The 17,248-nt window shown below is 45.2% G+C and overlaps 3 protein-coding genes across 22 annotated transcripts in view; 2 read left to right on the forward strand and 1 right to left on the reverse strand.

Annotated features, from left to right (window-relative positions):
• LOC127952778 (galactose-specific lectin nattectin-like) overlaps positions 1–1,007 on the forward strand; it is a 58,981-nt gene extending 57,974 nt beyond the window's left edge. For both annotated transcript variants that reach the window (XM_052551529.1, XM_052551528.1), the window contains exons 9-10: positions 199–310; positions 525–1,007. In XM_052551529.1, coding sequence (XP_052407489.1) covers positions 199–310; positions 525–622 — 210 coding nt within the window. In that variant the 3' untranslated portion in view covers positions 623–1,007. The remainder of the gene's footprint in view (positions 1–198; positions 311–524) is intronic.
• LOC127952781 (galactose-specific lectin nattectin-like) overlaps positions 1–17,248 on the reverse strand; it is a 166,268-nt gene that overhangs the window by 128,313 nt on the left and 20,707 nt on the right. The window lies entirely within an intron of this gene.
• LOC127952777 (galactose-specific lectin nattectin-like) overlaps positions 1–17,248 on the forward strand; it is a 62,949-nt gene that overhangs the window by 2,475 nt on the left and 43,226 nt on the right. The gene's annotated exons all lie outside the window — the stretch shown is intronic.

Genomic DNA, 17,248 nt, shown 5'->3' on the forward strand with positions numbered 1-17,248 from the left:
GATACAGCTGATATGTTTGGCATGGTAGGTCTACTGGTTTCTATAGAGAAACACAAACATGTTTTTGATGCGTTAACATCATGAGCTTGTGATCCAAATGGTTGGTGTGAACATGTTTTTTTATATTAACGAATATCAAATAATGCCATGTAGGTGTGTGATGGAAACGGAGTGTCCTTTATGGTGTTCTGTTCACAGGAGGGAACATGGCTGTGGAGTGATGGATCAAAACTGGACCAAGAGATATGGGCTCCTTCACAACCTGACAATACCAATAGAAACGAGCACTGTCTTATGATGAACTATCAACGTGAGTGTTTTAAATGTTTATGAAATATCATCACTATTTATATCTTAGTTATTTTTATCCAATAACCAGCCGAATGTAGAACTGTATTTTAAATTCACTTAATGTTTATGAAATGGTAAAGGAATAGAATTGGCTGTATTACCTTAAGATTCATTACATTTGATCAGTATAAGTATATTGTAACAATAATAAACTTTTTTCCTTCCTGCTATAGCCTCGAGCAACTGGAATGACAACCCCTGTCATGTTAAAAAGCCTTATGTGTGTGTGAAGAAATACTCTCGAGCATTTAAGTTAAATGTAAAATTGTGAATGTCTTATTGTCTTGCATTAAAGGAATAGTTGACCAAAAAATGACAATTTTGAAACATCACTTACCCTCAGTCGATCCAAGATAAAGATTAGTTCTTCATCAGAACAGATCTAAAGAAATAAAACTTTACATAATTTGCTTATTGATGGAGATCATCTGCAGTGAATGGGTGCCATCAGAATGAAAGCTCAAACAGCTGATCATGAAGACATCACAATAGTCCACACGACTCCAGTCCATCAATTAATGTCTTGTGAAGTGAAAGGCTACAAGTTTGTAATCAGTTTTTAATTTTTTTGGTCAATTGGTCCTTTAACTAATTCTCCCTAATTTCTTTACTAATGTGCAAGAACAACTCAATAAATATCAAGCAGTTGCATTTAATTGTTTCTGTGGGTTTTTGTCTCGTTCCACGCATCAGATGTGAATTTTCTGAATGAAATTCCTGAAGATTTTCGGTAAATCTTTGGATTTGCGTAAATAAAAAAGTGCTTTGTTTTTTTCATGCCATTATGTTATTAGAGGAAATAAATAGAAACATTTGCTAATCGAGTTGTTATAAAACAAACCAGAGGAGTGTGCCAAAGAAAGATGTTTTTTGTCAAACAGTCTATTTCATGAAATTACAAAGCTTATATAAGCAGAAGCAATACAAATACAGAATTCTTCATAGAGTAACCCGTGACGGTGATTGGTCCACATTAAGGAGATGCTTTCATTTTTTTAACGCCCCAAAACTGGACTGGTATGAGATGGCAGCTTCTAATGTTGTTTCCTTCATCTTGACGAATTTCTCGAGTTGCAGTTAACTGCACTCCTTATGTCCTCGTCTTGGAAAATATCTTTGGAAAGTAGTACTTCAATAGCACTCCTAATATTTGAAAAAATATTATATCAAAAACATCATTGTAAACAAAGACCTGGTTTAGGAGTATATACAGTATTTATGTATGTTTTATATTCATTTTTAATGTTTAATGTTGTTCAGCATGTCATGTTATCAAATTGAGAAATAAATCAATGGCAATTCAGGAGCTAAGGGTCCAAAATGAGAAGGGTCTGGCTCCAGACATGCACCTGAATTCTCAGACACCTGCACTTCCACAAGTGAACGTCCCTTGTACTCTTTAAATTAATGAATCAATAAATCATTTTAAGAGCATGTCTGCAGCCGGACCCTCCTCATTTGGACACTTCACTCCTGAGTTACCAGCAAATACTACAGAAAACCATGCATTAAAACAAGAAAACTTCAAAGAGAGCAAACAACATCCCTCTCCACACACATTAACCCTTTCGCACAATAGTTTAAAATATTCTAGCTGAGCCCCCGGCGTGAGTTTTTTTAGACGACCGTTATTTTAGAGTTTACCGCCTTATTGTTTCCATGGCGACGCGTCATGCTTGTCATGTGACACAACGCAGCTACAATACATCTGTATGCACATGGATCGCTTTTATTTAGTTATACAAAAACTCAAAATCTTGCCAAGTATATTTTTCGTTTCTAGTCAAAATATCTCCTCACACTTAATATAAGACAAAATCACCTAAAGAACCAGATTTAAGTGAGATAAAGGAGCTTGTTTTTAGACTGTGCATCTTAAATATCTTGTTAAGTGAAACAGTCTTGAAAACATCATGTTTTGTGTCATATCTCAGATGAAACAAGCTTTTTTGACATAATGTTTTTAAGCTGCTGTGTTATTTATAAAAGATGCATCATCTTGTTTCAAGTAATAGACTTAACTTGAATTGAGACAACAAATCTGCTTTATTGAAAACTGCAGGTCAACATGCCCAACTCACAAAAAATCACAATGCACAGTACAGTGTGGCTATTTTTCTTACTTTACATCAAACCATGTTGATATGTAAAAAAAGACAGAAGCAAAAGTTGGAATAATGTTTCCTTCTCTGTTCTGGTGCACGCTGTTATTCCAAAAGTAATAAGTGAAAATAAATGCTGTCATCAATCACAATGTTTGTCAGTGCTTAAAAAAAAGTAATTGCGCACAAATACCCAAACTCAATACAGACTCAAGAATGATGTTTGATAATGTCTGTGAGATCATACTTCAGTGGAATGTACTTGCTATTATTGAAGTTTACACAGTAGTATGGTGTATAATCAATAAACCTTTCAGCATCCATGAATATATTGGCTTGAGCTAGGTCAGGAACTTCTACCTCATAAGCTAAATAATGATCAATCCACCCAACTGTAGAGAGGTTGGCATTCAAAACAATTCAGTGAAGCATTTAAAATATAAATGTTTTTCACAAGTGCAAACTCTGAAGTATCATTGATGATATTAGAAATAACCAAGGATTTTCCACATGTATGCTTATTCCCATGTTGCATAATCCACTGTACTGAAACTATATGTTCAACGTGCTCTATTCCTAAGAAGTCTTTAATCTTTCCTTCTACATAGTGAACATTTTTCACCTCAGAGGCTGGGCCCATGTCAACTTCACTTGAACAAATTGGATGTTTCTCATGCACATTCTGACTACATTCATAAAGTTGGTTGTGCTTCACAAGAGAATTACATATATTTTTAAAACTACTTTTCAAAGCCCAATGCTTAAAAAAGCAATGCTTTGACTCAAAGCGCATACACATATGCCTCACTGTAGGACCAAGTGCCTTAATCTGAATTATCAGTCGCATCCCTTAAGGAATGACTTTCAGTTACTTCCCTCTGGTCGTCGGTTTGTGGCTTCGAGATGGAAGACTAGACGGTACAGAAACACTTTTGTTCCAGTGGCAATTTAATTTTTAAATAATATGAGTAAGATAGATGTTTTAGTATTTGATAGTTAACTTGGATAGAGGATGTGTATGTGTCATGGTGCAGCCTGTTTTTATGTCTGTTTTTAGGTTTTATGTTTTTAGGTTTTATTGTGGATGACCGAAATCTTTTATCTGCAAAAAAATTTACCTGCGGGTATGAAATAAGGATACCTTGACCTTGAAGGAAGATGCAGCAAGTAATGCTGTTTAGTTATAATATTTGCATCTGGAAACAGTTGCTTGAAATGTTTTAAATGTTGCTCTATTAAAAGCTTTAGCTGTCACGGTTCATGAATGCACCGTCTCCAGCTGTATTCATGTTATGTCATGTTGATTGTTTCATGTGGGTGTTGCCGCTTATCGTCTGATCAGCGGCAGGTGCATCTCATTCCAACTGCCTATTTAACACCCTGTCTTTCGTCTCTTGTTTGTCATATCATTGTTTGAGGTCCTCCGTGTTAGATGTCTGTCCTGATTCTCATGTTCCTGCTCGTCTCTTGTTTGGTTGTCTCTGGATTGTTCCTCTCTCACACGGATTATCTTCACCTCTCACGGATCTACCACCACCGTCATCTATACCAGCGCACTCAACCCACCTACTCAACAGTCTGTGCTGCCATCGAGGTCCCTGCGTCACTCTCCAACCTTCATCCATCTCTTCTCATTACAATAAACTCTGTCAACTTGCATTTGTCTCCTGTCTTCCATACCAAACGTTCACATAACGATCTGACCATTATGGAGGCAGCTAGAAGTCACCATTCCACCCTCGAGGAGTTTCTCAGCACCAGTGTTCGGAGGATGGACTCACAGGAGAGGAGTCTTGATGACACTGGTCGCGCGGTTCAAACCTTGGTGACGCAGGTGTCCGAGCTCACTCAACAGTTCCAGCTACTACGAGCTTCCACTGCGCCGCCCACACCGCCTGTTCTCCCAGTACCAACGGAGACCCCCTCCCAGCTGGAACCACGTCTCCAAATCCCGGAGATGTACTTGGGTGAGCCTAACTTCTGTAGAGCATTTCTAAACCCGCTGTGACATGCACTTTTCCCTACAGCCCAGAACCTTTGCTAACGAAAGGGCCATGGTGGCCATGGTGGCCTTCGTGTTGAAGCTACTCTCTGGGAGGGCGGCACTATGGGGGACAGCCATGTGGGAGAACCAGGATCCATGCTGCGCCTCATTTCAGGCACTCTCCGCCGAGATGAGACAGGTCTTCGATCGGGCCGTCGCAGGACGGGAGGAGGGCAGGAGGCTGGCGGAGTTACACCAGCACGAGAGATCCGTCTCATACTATTCAATCGAGTTCCGGACCCTGGCTGTGGAGTGCCATTGGAACGAGGAGGCGCAGTGAGACATGTTCCTGCCTGGGCTGGCTGACCGCATCCAGAAGGAGATCTACGCGCTGGATCTCCCCATGTCCCTCAATGGACTTATCAAGCTGGCCTTGCGGGTGCTTGGCCTGTGCCTCTACTGTGGGGGAGCCGGACATCAAGCCCACACCTGTCCGGTAAAAGGGCCAGGCCCGGTAGTACTGTATGGGGCTACTATCGGGTGGGATCTCCGCCGAGAAGATCTCATCACCATCATCATCATCATCCTCTACGCTCCTCCCGGTAAGACTGAGGTGGTCAGCACAGACCCACCACTGTCAAGCACTACTGGACTCAGGGGCAAAGGGTAATTTCATGGACAGCACATACCCCTTCCGCACCACATCACTGTTCACGCCCTCAATGGACAGCAACTCCCTACCATCTCACACATCACTGAAGACATCACACTCATCACATCTGGCAATCACTCCGAGACTATTTCCTTTAACATCCTTGACTCTCCCCTGGCACCCATTGTCCTTGGGCACCCTTGGCTCCTCCTCCATAACCCTAAAATAGACTGGGTCCTCAAATTCCATTCTGTCCTGGTGTAAAAAGTGTCATGAGTCTTGTTTAGTGTCTGCCTGTCCGTCTGTGTCTATGTCTGTATAACAGGAGGAGGAGGTGGATTTATCTAACGTGCCCGCAGAGTACCTCCATCTGAAGGAAGTGTTCAGTAAGTAAGTGCTGCTTAACTTCCTCCGCATCGTCCCTACGGCTGTAGCATAGATTTATTGTCAGGTAAGTCTCCGCCTAAAGGCAAATTATATTCACTTTCTCTTCTGGAAAGGGAGGCTATAGAGAAATATATTTCTGATTTTCTAGCTTCGAAGTTCATCCGCCCTTCCTCTTCTCCTGCGGGGGCGGGGTTCTTTTTTGTGGGAAAGAAGGACGGTTCACTGCGACCTTGTATTGATTACCGGGGACTGAAAAACATCACGGTAAAAGAATACTTATCCTTTGCTGTAGATGTCTTCGACCTTCGAGAGGTTGCAGGGAGCATCAATTTTCACAAAACTGGGCTTACGCAATGCGTATCATTTGGTTCGGATCAGGGAGGGGGATGAATGGAAAACCACTTTTAACACCCCCAGAGGGCACTTTGAATATTTGGTTATGCCCTTCGGGCTTTCCAACTCCCTAGCGGTCTTCCAGGCACTCGTCAACGACGTGCTGCGAGATGATTCATCAGTTCATTTATGTCTACCTGGATGACATATTGATTTTTTCTTCTTCTTTCCAGGAACATGTTCAGCACGTCCGACGAGTGCTTCAGAGGTTGCTAGAGAATGGGCTTTTTGTCAAGGTGGAGAAATGCGAGTTTCATGCACAGTCAATTCCATTTCTGGGGTATATCGTGTCGACTGAGGGAATACCCATGGATCCCAATAAAGTTAAGGCTGTGGTAGAGTGGCCAAGTCCAGATTCCCGTAAGGCCCTACAGAGGCTTCTGGGGTTCGCTAACTTCTACTGGCGTTTAATTCGCAACTTCAGCCAACTAGCCACACCTCTGACCGCCTTGACCTCCGCCAAGACTGCGTTCAGGTGGTCAGACACAGCTGAGGCTGTGTTTGCCAAACTGAAGAGCCGTTTAACCCCTTTACGTGCAAACATCGCTGACGGCCCCAGTTTATTATTGTTTCACTTTCACCGCACGTTAAACATCACTGTCTTACTTCATCTGGACAAACTGTGCATCAATTGAAAGTTTAAAGACTCTAGCTTCGATTTTTTACCAATATTTTGATAAAACATTGTTGCAGTGACAGATATTTAGTGATTTATGTCAGGAGTGCAAAATAATAAATCCGTATTATGCCACATTTTGAATAGAAATTCACCACTCACTCATGTTCAGTCACGTCAGCAGCGGTTTATTTGTGTTCACATAGACTCGCTGAACAGCGTAAATAAGGATTTATAGACCAAAGATGCATATCTGCGGAGATATATGGATATATTTACTGATGTTTACTTCATATTTCTTCAGACAGAATCGTAATTTCTATTAATTTTCCATGGATTTACGCGATCTGATGATAAACAGCCTCTCCCAGCGATCTGTGTTTGCGTGCAGTGGTCACAGCTCGTGCTGTGTGTGACTCAGACTCTGATTGGGCCTTCCCAATGTCAATCTTAGAGTGTAATATCTGGACACAGCCACATCGTTTCACATGCTTCCTGTACACTTCCTGGTAGTTATCTGGCCAAAACAACACTGAAACACCTCTGTACACACAAAATATCCGAATAATAAACCCGCGATTACGATAGTAAAGCTTGGTATGAGAATTTCTTGAGATCTGGGGCGTTTTTATAAAAAAAAAATTGAAAATGTACATCGGAAATGCTAACTTGTGCAGCGATGAAAAAGGCTACAAATAACATATTTTTACAACAGTAAACAACCAAATTCCACCCCTGATCGCTAAAGGAAGTTATTATAAACACTCGATCGGGGTTTAAAGTGAGTTTTGAGTAAAAGTGTACTAATAATTTCATAAATTGTCTGATGTAGCTTGATGCTAACGTTAGCACCAATGCTACTAATAGCAGGTGCTTTTCTTCTTCATAATGCATTTTTGTCTCAATAATTCACGTAAGGTCGTAAGAAAATGTTTTGTTGTATTTTTATAGTAAGACTTTTGATAAATAAGTGCTAAATGCAAAGAGAGACTGAAGTGAGATCGCTGCTTTGTTGCTTTGTAAAGCCTGAAAAACCACAATCAAGGCTAATAAAGGTGGAATAAAAACAAAAGAATAATGATAAGAGAATAATGCGGATAATGTGTCATACCTGGTGGAGGTGTGAAAGACTCGTTTGGTGAGAACAATAGAATAATGAATCGGGCAGCTTTCAACAGTGAAACATACACAAAGAGCACAGGAATGTTTACATGTGAGATCTTATAGAGATGACAAGTGCCATAAATCAATCTGATTAGCCTTCTCTAAAAACACACATGACATGGCCTTAGAAAATATTTCATAAAATTCACAGTTTTACAGATTTGATTATGACATTTTTTATGAAGTTTTGGAAGACTTGTGGCCTTAGCTACACTGTGTTTTCAAATTCATTTCCTACATCAACATTTTTGCAAATACATTTAAAACATATGTTTTTTATATTTTTATTTTTGTTTTTATGTTTGAGCTTATATATCTCTATTATCATAACAGTCTGAGTGATTCTGATTCCTGAACAGTAAACTTTAAAGTGTCAGCTTTGTGAACAAAGGTTGATTATGTATCTAGTCAGAAAGAATCATGAGCAGAAACCTTTTTATTTTGGGTATGTAATTTCGGTCTCCATGCCAAAAAAGGGGGGTTACTAGTAAGGGGTTAATTTCAGCCCTTATTCTGATTACCCCTGCCCCTACATGTCAGTTTGTGGTGTAGGTCGTTGCGTTGGAGGTGGGGGTAGGAGCGGTGTTATCACACGATCTGCCTCAGACGACAAGTTCCAACCTTGTGCATATTTTTCATATCGTTTATCTCCTGCAGAACGAAATTACGATATTGGTAACCAAGAATTGTTGGCAGTTAAGATGGCATTGGAGGAATGGCGACACTGCTTAGAAGGATCGGGGGTTCCTTTTATAGTATAGACTGACCACAAAAATGTAGAGTACATTAGCACCTCCAAAAGGTTGAACTCCAGGCAGGCTCGATGGGCACTTTTTTTCGGATGTTTTGACTCTACTATCTTGTACCGCCCAGGTTCCAAAAATAACAAACCAGATTCTTTGTCACGTATTTTTGACCATTCCGAACGCCCGTCCACTCCCGAGTGTATTTTTCCTGAGACATTAGTGGTCTCCGCTCTCACATGGAAGATGAAATCGAAGGTCAGAATGGCCTTAGAAGGGGTATTGCCTCCGCCCGTGTGCCCACCGAACCGCTTATTTGTGCCGGAGGGATTAAGGTCCAACGTTATCCAGTGGGGACATTGCTCTAATGTAGATTGTCATCCAGGGGTTAACCATACTAGATTTTTTGTCAAGCAACGATTCTGGTGGCCACTTATGGCTCGCGACATTCACAGTTTTGTTTTGGCTTGCTCAGTTTGTGCCACTGGTAAGACTTCCAATCGGCCCCCTGATGGGTTACTCCAACTGCTGCCGGTTCCTTCGAGACCCTGGTCCCACATCGCTCTAGATTTTACTACCGCCCTCCCAGGGCAACACGGTAGTTTTAACCGTGGTGGACCGGTTCTTGAAGGCAGCCCACTTTATTCCCTTGCCCAAATTACCCACAGCCAAGGAGACAGCGTTGACCGTCGTAGACCACGTCTTTCGTTTACATGGCCTCCCGATAGATGTGGTTTCCGACAGGGGACACCAATTTGTGTCAAAATTTTGGCGAGAATTCTGTAGACTACTGGGAGCGACTGTAAGTCTGTCCTCAGGGTTTCACCCCCAGAGCAATGGTCAAACCGAGAGAGCCAACAAAGATTTGGAAAGGGTGTAGCAATGTTTGGTCTCCAAGAATCCTTCCTCCTTGAGCCAACAATTCTCTATGGTGGAGTACGCCCACAATACCTTACCAGTATCAGCTACGGGCCTATCTCCTTTTGAGTGTAGTGTAGGTTACCAGCCACCTATTTTTCCCAGTATGGAATCCGAAATTGCTGTCCCCTCCGTTCACGGCTTCATCCAGAGGTGTCACCGTACTTGGACTAGAGCCCGTGAGTCTCTACTCCAAGTTGGGGTGCACCAAGTCTGCCTTGAACTCCCTCCTGCGTACAGGAGAATTCATCACGCCTTTCACGTATCCAAAATAAAGCCCGTATTTCAATCCGCCTACAACGCCCCCCCCCCACCCCACCTATTCGGTCAGTCGCATTCTGGACTCTAGACAGAGGGGACACAGATTTCAGTACTTGGTGGAATGGGAGGGTTACGGTCCGGAGGAGAGAATTTGGGTACCTGCTAGGGACATCCTGGATCACTCCCTTATCGATGATTACAATCGACAGGTAAGAGACTCTGGGGACGCCAGGAGGCGTCCTTAGGAGGAGGGGTACTGTCACGGTTCATGAATGCACCGTCTCCAGCTGTATTCATGTTATGTCATGTTGATTGTTTCATGTGGGTGAATCTCATTCCAACTGCCTATTTACCACCCTGTCTTTCGTCTCTTGTTTGTCAGATCGTTGTTTGAGTTCCTCCGTGTTAGATGTCTGTCCTGATTCTCATGTTCCTGCTCTTGCTTGTCTCTTGTTCGGTCATCTCTGGATTGTTCCTCTCACACGGATTATCTTCACCTCTCACGGATCTACCACCACCGTCGTCTCTACCAGCGCACTCAACCCACCTACTCACCAGTCTGTGCTGTCATCGAGGTCCCTGTGTCTCTCTCCAACCTTCATCCATCTCATCTCATTACAATAAACTCTGTGAACTTGCATTTGCCTCCTGTCTTCCATACCAAACCGTCACATTAGCTTTGAAAGAGTTGAGAGAGCAATAATAGGTGAAAACTGAATTTTGACTATCTCTAACAACTTAAGTAGCATTTGTGTGTAATCGTTTTCTCCAATTTTGTCAATAAGAAATGGTAGGATCTTTAACAAAACCAGCATCTGCCCAGCTGACTGTTTCAATTTATTGTCATTTGATGACAGTGTATTGACAGATATGGGGCAAGGCTTATCCCTTGCATCCTCAGGAGAATAAGGGAAACCAATAATTGCACTGTTGAATGCGTCTAAGTCCATATGCCCTGAAAGCACAAGACGCTTTAAAACATATTTGTTTCATATGGGGCAACACCTTCAAGAATGACATGCATGATGTCCAGTGGGATTTGATTGATTATATCAAAGTGAGGATATTCTGTTAATTTGTTTCTCCTGTTTATGCCATATGTCATTTTTAGATTGTATTTCAGAAAGTCAGTATTTGCCTTTTCAATGTCATTACATTGCCTGTTATGACTTGCCTTTGTCATTTTAACAAAAAAATCTTCCTTACGTTGCTCCTGTATGTCTTCAAAGTTGCATTCACGTTCGGTCATCTCTGGATTGTTCCTCTCACACGGATTATCTTCACCTCTCACGGATCTACCACCACCGTCGTCTCTACCAGCGCACTCAACCCACCTACTCACCAGTCTGTGCTGTCATCGAGGTCCCTGTGTCTCTCTCCAACCTTCATCCATCTCATCTCATTACAATAAACTCTGTGAACTTGCATTTGCCTCCTGTCTTCCATACCAAACCGTCACATTAGCCTTGAAAGAGTTGAGAGAGCAATAATAGGTGAAAACTGAATTTTGACTATCTCTAACAACTTAAGTAGCATTTGTGTGTAATCGTTTTCTCCAATTTTGTCAATAAGAAATGGTAGGATCTTTAACAAAACCAGCATCTGCCCAGCTGACTGTTTCAATTTATTGTCATTTGATGACAGTGTATTGACAGATATGGGGCAAGGCTTATCCCTTGCATCCTCAGGAGAATAAGGGAAACCAATAATTGCACTGTTGAATGCGTCTAAGTCCATATGCCCTGAAAGCACAAGACGCTTTAAAACATATTTGTTTCATATGGGGCAACACCTTCAAGAATGACATGCATGATGTCCAGTGGGATTTGATTGATTATATCAAAGTGAGGATATTCTGTTAATTTGCTTCTCCTGTTTATGCCATATGTCATTTTTAGATTGTATTTCAGAAAGTCAGTATTTGCCTTTTCAATGTCATTACATTGCCTGTTATGACTTGCCTTTGTCATTTTAACAAAAAAATCTTCCTTACGTTGCTCCTGTATGTCTTCAAAGTTGCATTCACAGTGCCTGCATTTAATGTAGGCAAATCCCACTCCTATCTTAAATCCAGCCACTTCATGCTGAGCAAGAGTGTCTCCGCACACAGACATAAGTGCCCCATAAATTGTCCTCTCACCATTTGCAGTGATAACCTGGACCCCATCACACAGCTCAGTTAAGCCACGGTTAATCCTCTCAAATATCTCATCAATGCCACAATGGGAAAGATCTTTTGATTTTTACCATGGCAAGCAGACGAATGGCAGCAAGTCTTGATCTGTATTTAGGGTTGATGTTACCTAAGGTGTAATATATCAGTATCAATTTGTTTTTGTTTGCCCGAGATCCAAGAGGATTGCATAACTCAATTTCATCAGTATATGAAATTAACTGTAATGCTGTGGGAAATTTCAGAAACAGTGGGTGCGACTTAAAATGTCTCCGTCAATTAAATCATGAAAAAATCCATCCTTGCATGCCTGTGGCCTCGTATCAATCATTGCCATTATTCTTGGATGTGATAGCAGCTGCTCCAAACTTTTCACCAACGGTATATAATGAAAAAAATGGTCCTTAAATGGTAAGAACTCTGCAGTCTCCAACATACCGTTTGTTTTGCGACAAGAATCTCTGGTTCAACTGGTTTTAACAGTTCTTTGATGGTCTTATCCTGGAAATGGGTGGAAGAAATTTGATAGAAAGGGTCAACAAACTGGTCAAATATCCCCATTGCATCACTCTTTAGCAGATCCAGGTCCCCAGAATGTCTCTCAATCATCTCGCTCATTTGCTGTTTTAGGTGCTCCAATAATGCGGCCTGATATTGCAGGACTCAACTCACCATTTGGTTAACAGCTCTCTGGGGAGTAGCAAACAAACAAACAAAATGTATATATTATAAAAATTTATATAAAAATGCAGTCAACATGCAAACTCAGCAGTGGTGGACGAAGTACACAAATCAAGTACTTGAGTAAAAGTACAGATACATATAATAAAATATTACTCCAGTAAGAGTAAAAGTACTCATTTTTCAGTTTTACTCAAGTGAAAGTACAAAAGTACTCGATTTTTTATGTACTTAAGTAAAAAAGTACTGAAATTTTACATAGACTACTTAATTTTATATAAGCACATATTTTTAATAATCCTGCTGCTCAAAATACCTGGAATGTTTTCCAAAATAACCACTATATTGAGTCAAGATATATTTTTGTTGTGTATATGGACTACGTTGACGAGAGTAATGTTCACTGTGAAGTTTACACTGTGATTTACCTGAGAGAAAACCGAGATGACCATCTGATTTTCACCAGTAAGAAAAAAGTATTGTGACATGCGTCCCGAGCGCTCGTCAGCGTCGCCCTGGTAACACAGTGGAATCACCGGCACTAGCTCGTCACGGGCTGAGCGGCCGCACCTGCAGCTCGTCAAGCGGCGCCTACTTAGGCAGAGGAGGAAAGCAGTGTGGTGAGGAATGTCTCCCGACGAAGACACTAACCCTTGCCGCCTCTGTTTCAGAGAGCAGCGTGTGACCGTCAGCCCCAACCAGGAGAGCACAGCACGGGATCCACCACTCAGGACACAGAGAGCACGAGGGACTTGGAGCACCACGGAGAATACCACCTTCACTCAGAGCACCATTTATTGAATAAATCCACCCTTCGGGGACCTTCTCTGTCCATCGGTTGTCGTGTAGTTCCTTACCCCGCCACACTGGTGGAGTATGCGGGCATAGTGTGAGGTGGACACCGACAACCGACCTCCGAGGAGATCGTTAAAGCCACCCGTTTGTTTTTCTTTTTTTCCCTTTTTTCTTTTTTCCCCGTTTCATTTGTATCTGCTCTGTTTCCCCAGGCAGCTGCTCCTCCCCCGGCATGGATGAGCTGCTTAAACACCTCACCGAGGTGAGCATCCGCCAGCAGCAGATAATGGAGCACATGGCCTCACGTCAAGGAGACGCCGAACGTGAGCTCGCCGCCCTCCGCGCCACCGCACGCCGCTGCCTGACCCCCGTGTCCAAGCCGTCCAGCTGATGCCACGAATGACGGCGCACGACGACGTGGAGATGTACATTCAAATGTTTGAGGCCACCGCGGTCCGGGAGGCGTGGCCAGAGGACGAGTGGGCCCGACTCCTCGCGCCACTGCTGACCGGGGAAGCACAGCGGGCGTATTTCACCATGACGGCCGAGAGAAGCCGGAACTATGGAGAAGTGAAAAAGGAGATCCTGAGCCGAGTAGGCCTCTCTCCAATCTGTGCGGCGCAGCAGTTCCATGACTGGGAATATCGAGCGCGACAGCCCGCTCGCGCCCAGGCGGCCGAACTAGCCCGGTTGGCCCAACATTGGCTGTTGACAGGGGGTCCCTCCGCACACAAGGTAGCTGAGCGTGTGGTGATCGACCGACTCCTCCGCGCCCTCCCCCGCGCGTTGAGGCAGGCGGCTGGCATGAGGAATCCCACCGATCTCGACGAGCTCGTGGAGGCCATTGAGCTGGCGGAGGCCGCCCAACACCGGGAGATAGGGGAGCGAGCGCCGCCTTTTCCCCGAAGGGTGGTCCAGGAGCGACGCTCGCCGGAGGGCACCCAGCGACCCGTGAGCAGGCCTGCGGTTCCCGGCCCCCAGGACGAGCCGATGCCCACCGAGCCGCCGCGTTCCCCAGGACGGACGTGGCTAGCAGGCTGTTCAGTTCACGGTCCACCGCCGAAGGCACCGCGAGCCAAGGTGCGCATCAATGGCCGGCCATTCATCGCCCTCCTCGACTCGGGCAGCGGGGTAAGCCTGATACAACCGACTGTCCTTCCGCCCCGAACAGGTTCCAGAGCCCGGCTGGTGATAACGTGCGTGCACCAGACATGTGCCGGCCCGGCGAGTGACCATCACCGCGACACCTGGTTCCTGGCCTGTCGAAGTGGGAATCCTAAAGAACCTGCCGGTACCCATTCTCCTCGGCCGGGATTGGCCGGGGTTCGATCAGCTCCTCACCTCCAGCGCACAGCCTGCTAGCCTGGCCGGGAACCACCGACGCCGGAGTCCAGCAAGGCGCCCTCTACGAGGCCCCGCGCTGCTGACGTCGGACAGCCCTCAAGGAGGTGAGTCCCCCTCCCAAAACTCTAACCTGTTCTTCGATGTCTTCCAGCAGATAGCGGGGGGGGGACGCTCGCCAAAGAGCAGCGTGGGGACGAACGCCTCAAGCATTGCTGGTCTCAAGTGCGGGTGGCGGAAGGAGAGGATCTACAAACGGCTCCCCACCCCACGCCCCACTTCGTCATCCAGAACGGCCTGCTTTACTATGTCGGCCAGCGGAGGGGGGAGGAAAAGACGTTGCTGGTGGTACCGCGAAGCAAGGTCCAGGCGATCTTGGAACTCGCCCATGCCCACCCGATGGCTGGCCACCTCGGTGCTCAAAATACTGTGCACCGGATCCGGGATCGCTTCCACTGGCCAGGACTGGAGGCGGATGTCAAGCGGTACTGCCAAGCGTGCCCGACGTGCCAACGGACCTCGCCACATACTCCTCCCCCTAGCCCGCTGATCCCGCTGCCGATCATTGAGGTGCCCTTCGAGCGCATCGGGATGGACCTGGTGGGGCCGCTGCCGAAGTCCGCCCGGGGGCATAAACATATCCTAGTTATCGTGGATTATGCCACCCGCTACCCAGAGGCCATTCCCCTCCGCAAGGCCACCGCCAAGAACATTGCACAGGAGCTCTTCCTACTGAGTAGTCGGGTTGGCCTACCAGCGGAGATCCTGACCGACCAGGGCACCCCTTTCATGTCCCGTATCATGGCTGACCTCTGCAAACTCCTCAAAGTCCGACAGATCCGGACCAGCGTGTACCATCCACAAACCGATGGGCTCGTGGAACGTTTTAACAAGACCCTTAAGCAGATGCTGCGGCGTGTCGTGGCCGAGGACCAACGCGACTGGGACCAAATGATCCCGTATGTGCTGTTCGGGGTCCGGGAGGTGCCCCAGGCATCCACCGGCTTCACGCCCTTCGAGCTCCTCTTCGGCCGCCAACCCCGAGGGCTTCTAGATGTCGCCCGGGAAGCCTGGGAGCAACAACCTGCGGTATGTCGGACCACCCTCGAGCACATCAAGGCCATGAGAGAGCGGATTGACAGGGTCATGCCATTGGTCTGGGAGCATCTGTCCAAGGCCCAGCAAGACCAGCAGTGCCTCTTCAATCGGGCCGCCCAACCCCGGGAGTTCCAGCCGGGAGACCACGTCATGGTACTGGTCCCCACCTCCGCCTGTAAGTTCCTGGCACGCTGGCAGGGCCCATATACGGTCACCGAACGGGTGGGACCCGTCACCTACAAAGTGCGCCAACCCGGTCGCCGAAGAGAGGAGCAGCTCTATCATATAAATCTGTTGAAGCGCTGGGTGGGGACCGGGCCCCAGCTCTCGGCCCTCGCCACCACTTCTCCCGTGGTTGTCGACATGGATCCCAATCTCTCCGCGGCCCAGAAAACGGAACTGCAGCACCTGGTCGGTCAGTTCTTGGATGTGTTCTCCCCTCTGCCAGGGCGGACGACCGTCATCCAGCACGAAGTCCGAACACCACCAGGAGTTATCATCCGGCAGCGGCCCTATCGTGTCCCGGAGGCTCGGCGACACGCAATCGAGACAGAGGTACAGGAGATGTTGAAGTTGGGGGTAATTGAGCCCTCGCGGAGTCCCTGGTCCAGCCCCATCGTAATGGTCCCGAAGCCCGACGGCACCCTAAGATTCTGCAACGACTTCCGCCGCCTAAATGAGGTCTCTGAATTCGATGGCTACCCCATGCCCCGGGTCGATGAGCTCCTGGATCGACTGGGAAGGGCCCGGTTCATATCGACTCTCGACCTCACCAAAGGTTATTGGCAAGTCCCCCTGTCTAAGGATGCCAAGCCCAAGACAGCCTTCTCAACCCCTTCTCAATACTTACCTGTGGACCTTTTAAGTGTTTCCAACCGCGGACCCAGAATCTCGTGGCGAACGGCGTCAGGTACGCACCCCACCCAATTCTACTGCACCTACTGGTAACTTGTTTGCCACGTAGGAATGAAATATACTAAAAACCTGGATTATTCTGGATAGTCACATTGTACTGCTATTATTTTGAACAATACGACGAAAGAATGGACACCTTCTAATATTGAAGTTTTGAAGGGGTGTTTAGATTGCACCGATTGGAATATGTTTTTGAATACATCTGATTTGAACGATCAGGTGGTTACCATTTCTAAATATATAACTTTCTGTGTTGATTCTGTTTTACCTACGAAAAAGATCACTCTGTATCCTAATAATAAATCCTGGATCACTAAGGAGTTAAAATGCATATTGAGGAGAAAAAAAACAGATAAATAGGGAAGTAAAAAGAGCAATTAAAATCGCTAAAAATAATTATAAAAATAAAATTGAGGATGTGTTCATGCAAGGTAATCTCAAAGCTGTCTGGAAAGGAATTAAGAGTGTGGCTGCAGTGAGTACAGTAGTACCACAGATCCACATTCCAAGTGGAAACATTGACAATGATTTAATTCTAATGAGTGTAATAACTTTTTGTCTCGTTGGGATACATCCTCGGTCATTGATGAGATAACCATTTAAAAAAAAACATTTCTAATAATTTTAAAATTAATTTATCTAATATATCAAGACAGCTGAAGGCCACACCGCTT

Source organism: Carassius gibelio, chromosome B3, assembly GCF_023724105.1.
Source record: "Carassius gibelio isolate Cgi1373 ecotype wild population from Czech Republic chromosome B3, carGib1.2-hapl.c, whole genome shotgun sequence".
NCBI lineage: Eukaryota > Metazoa > Chordata > Actinopteri > Cypriniformes > Cyprinidae > Carassius > Carassius gibelio.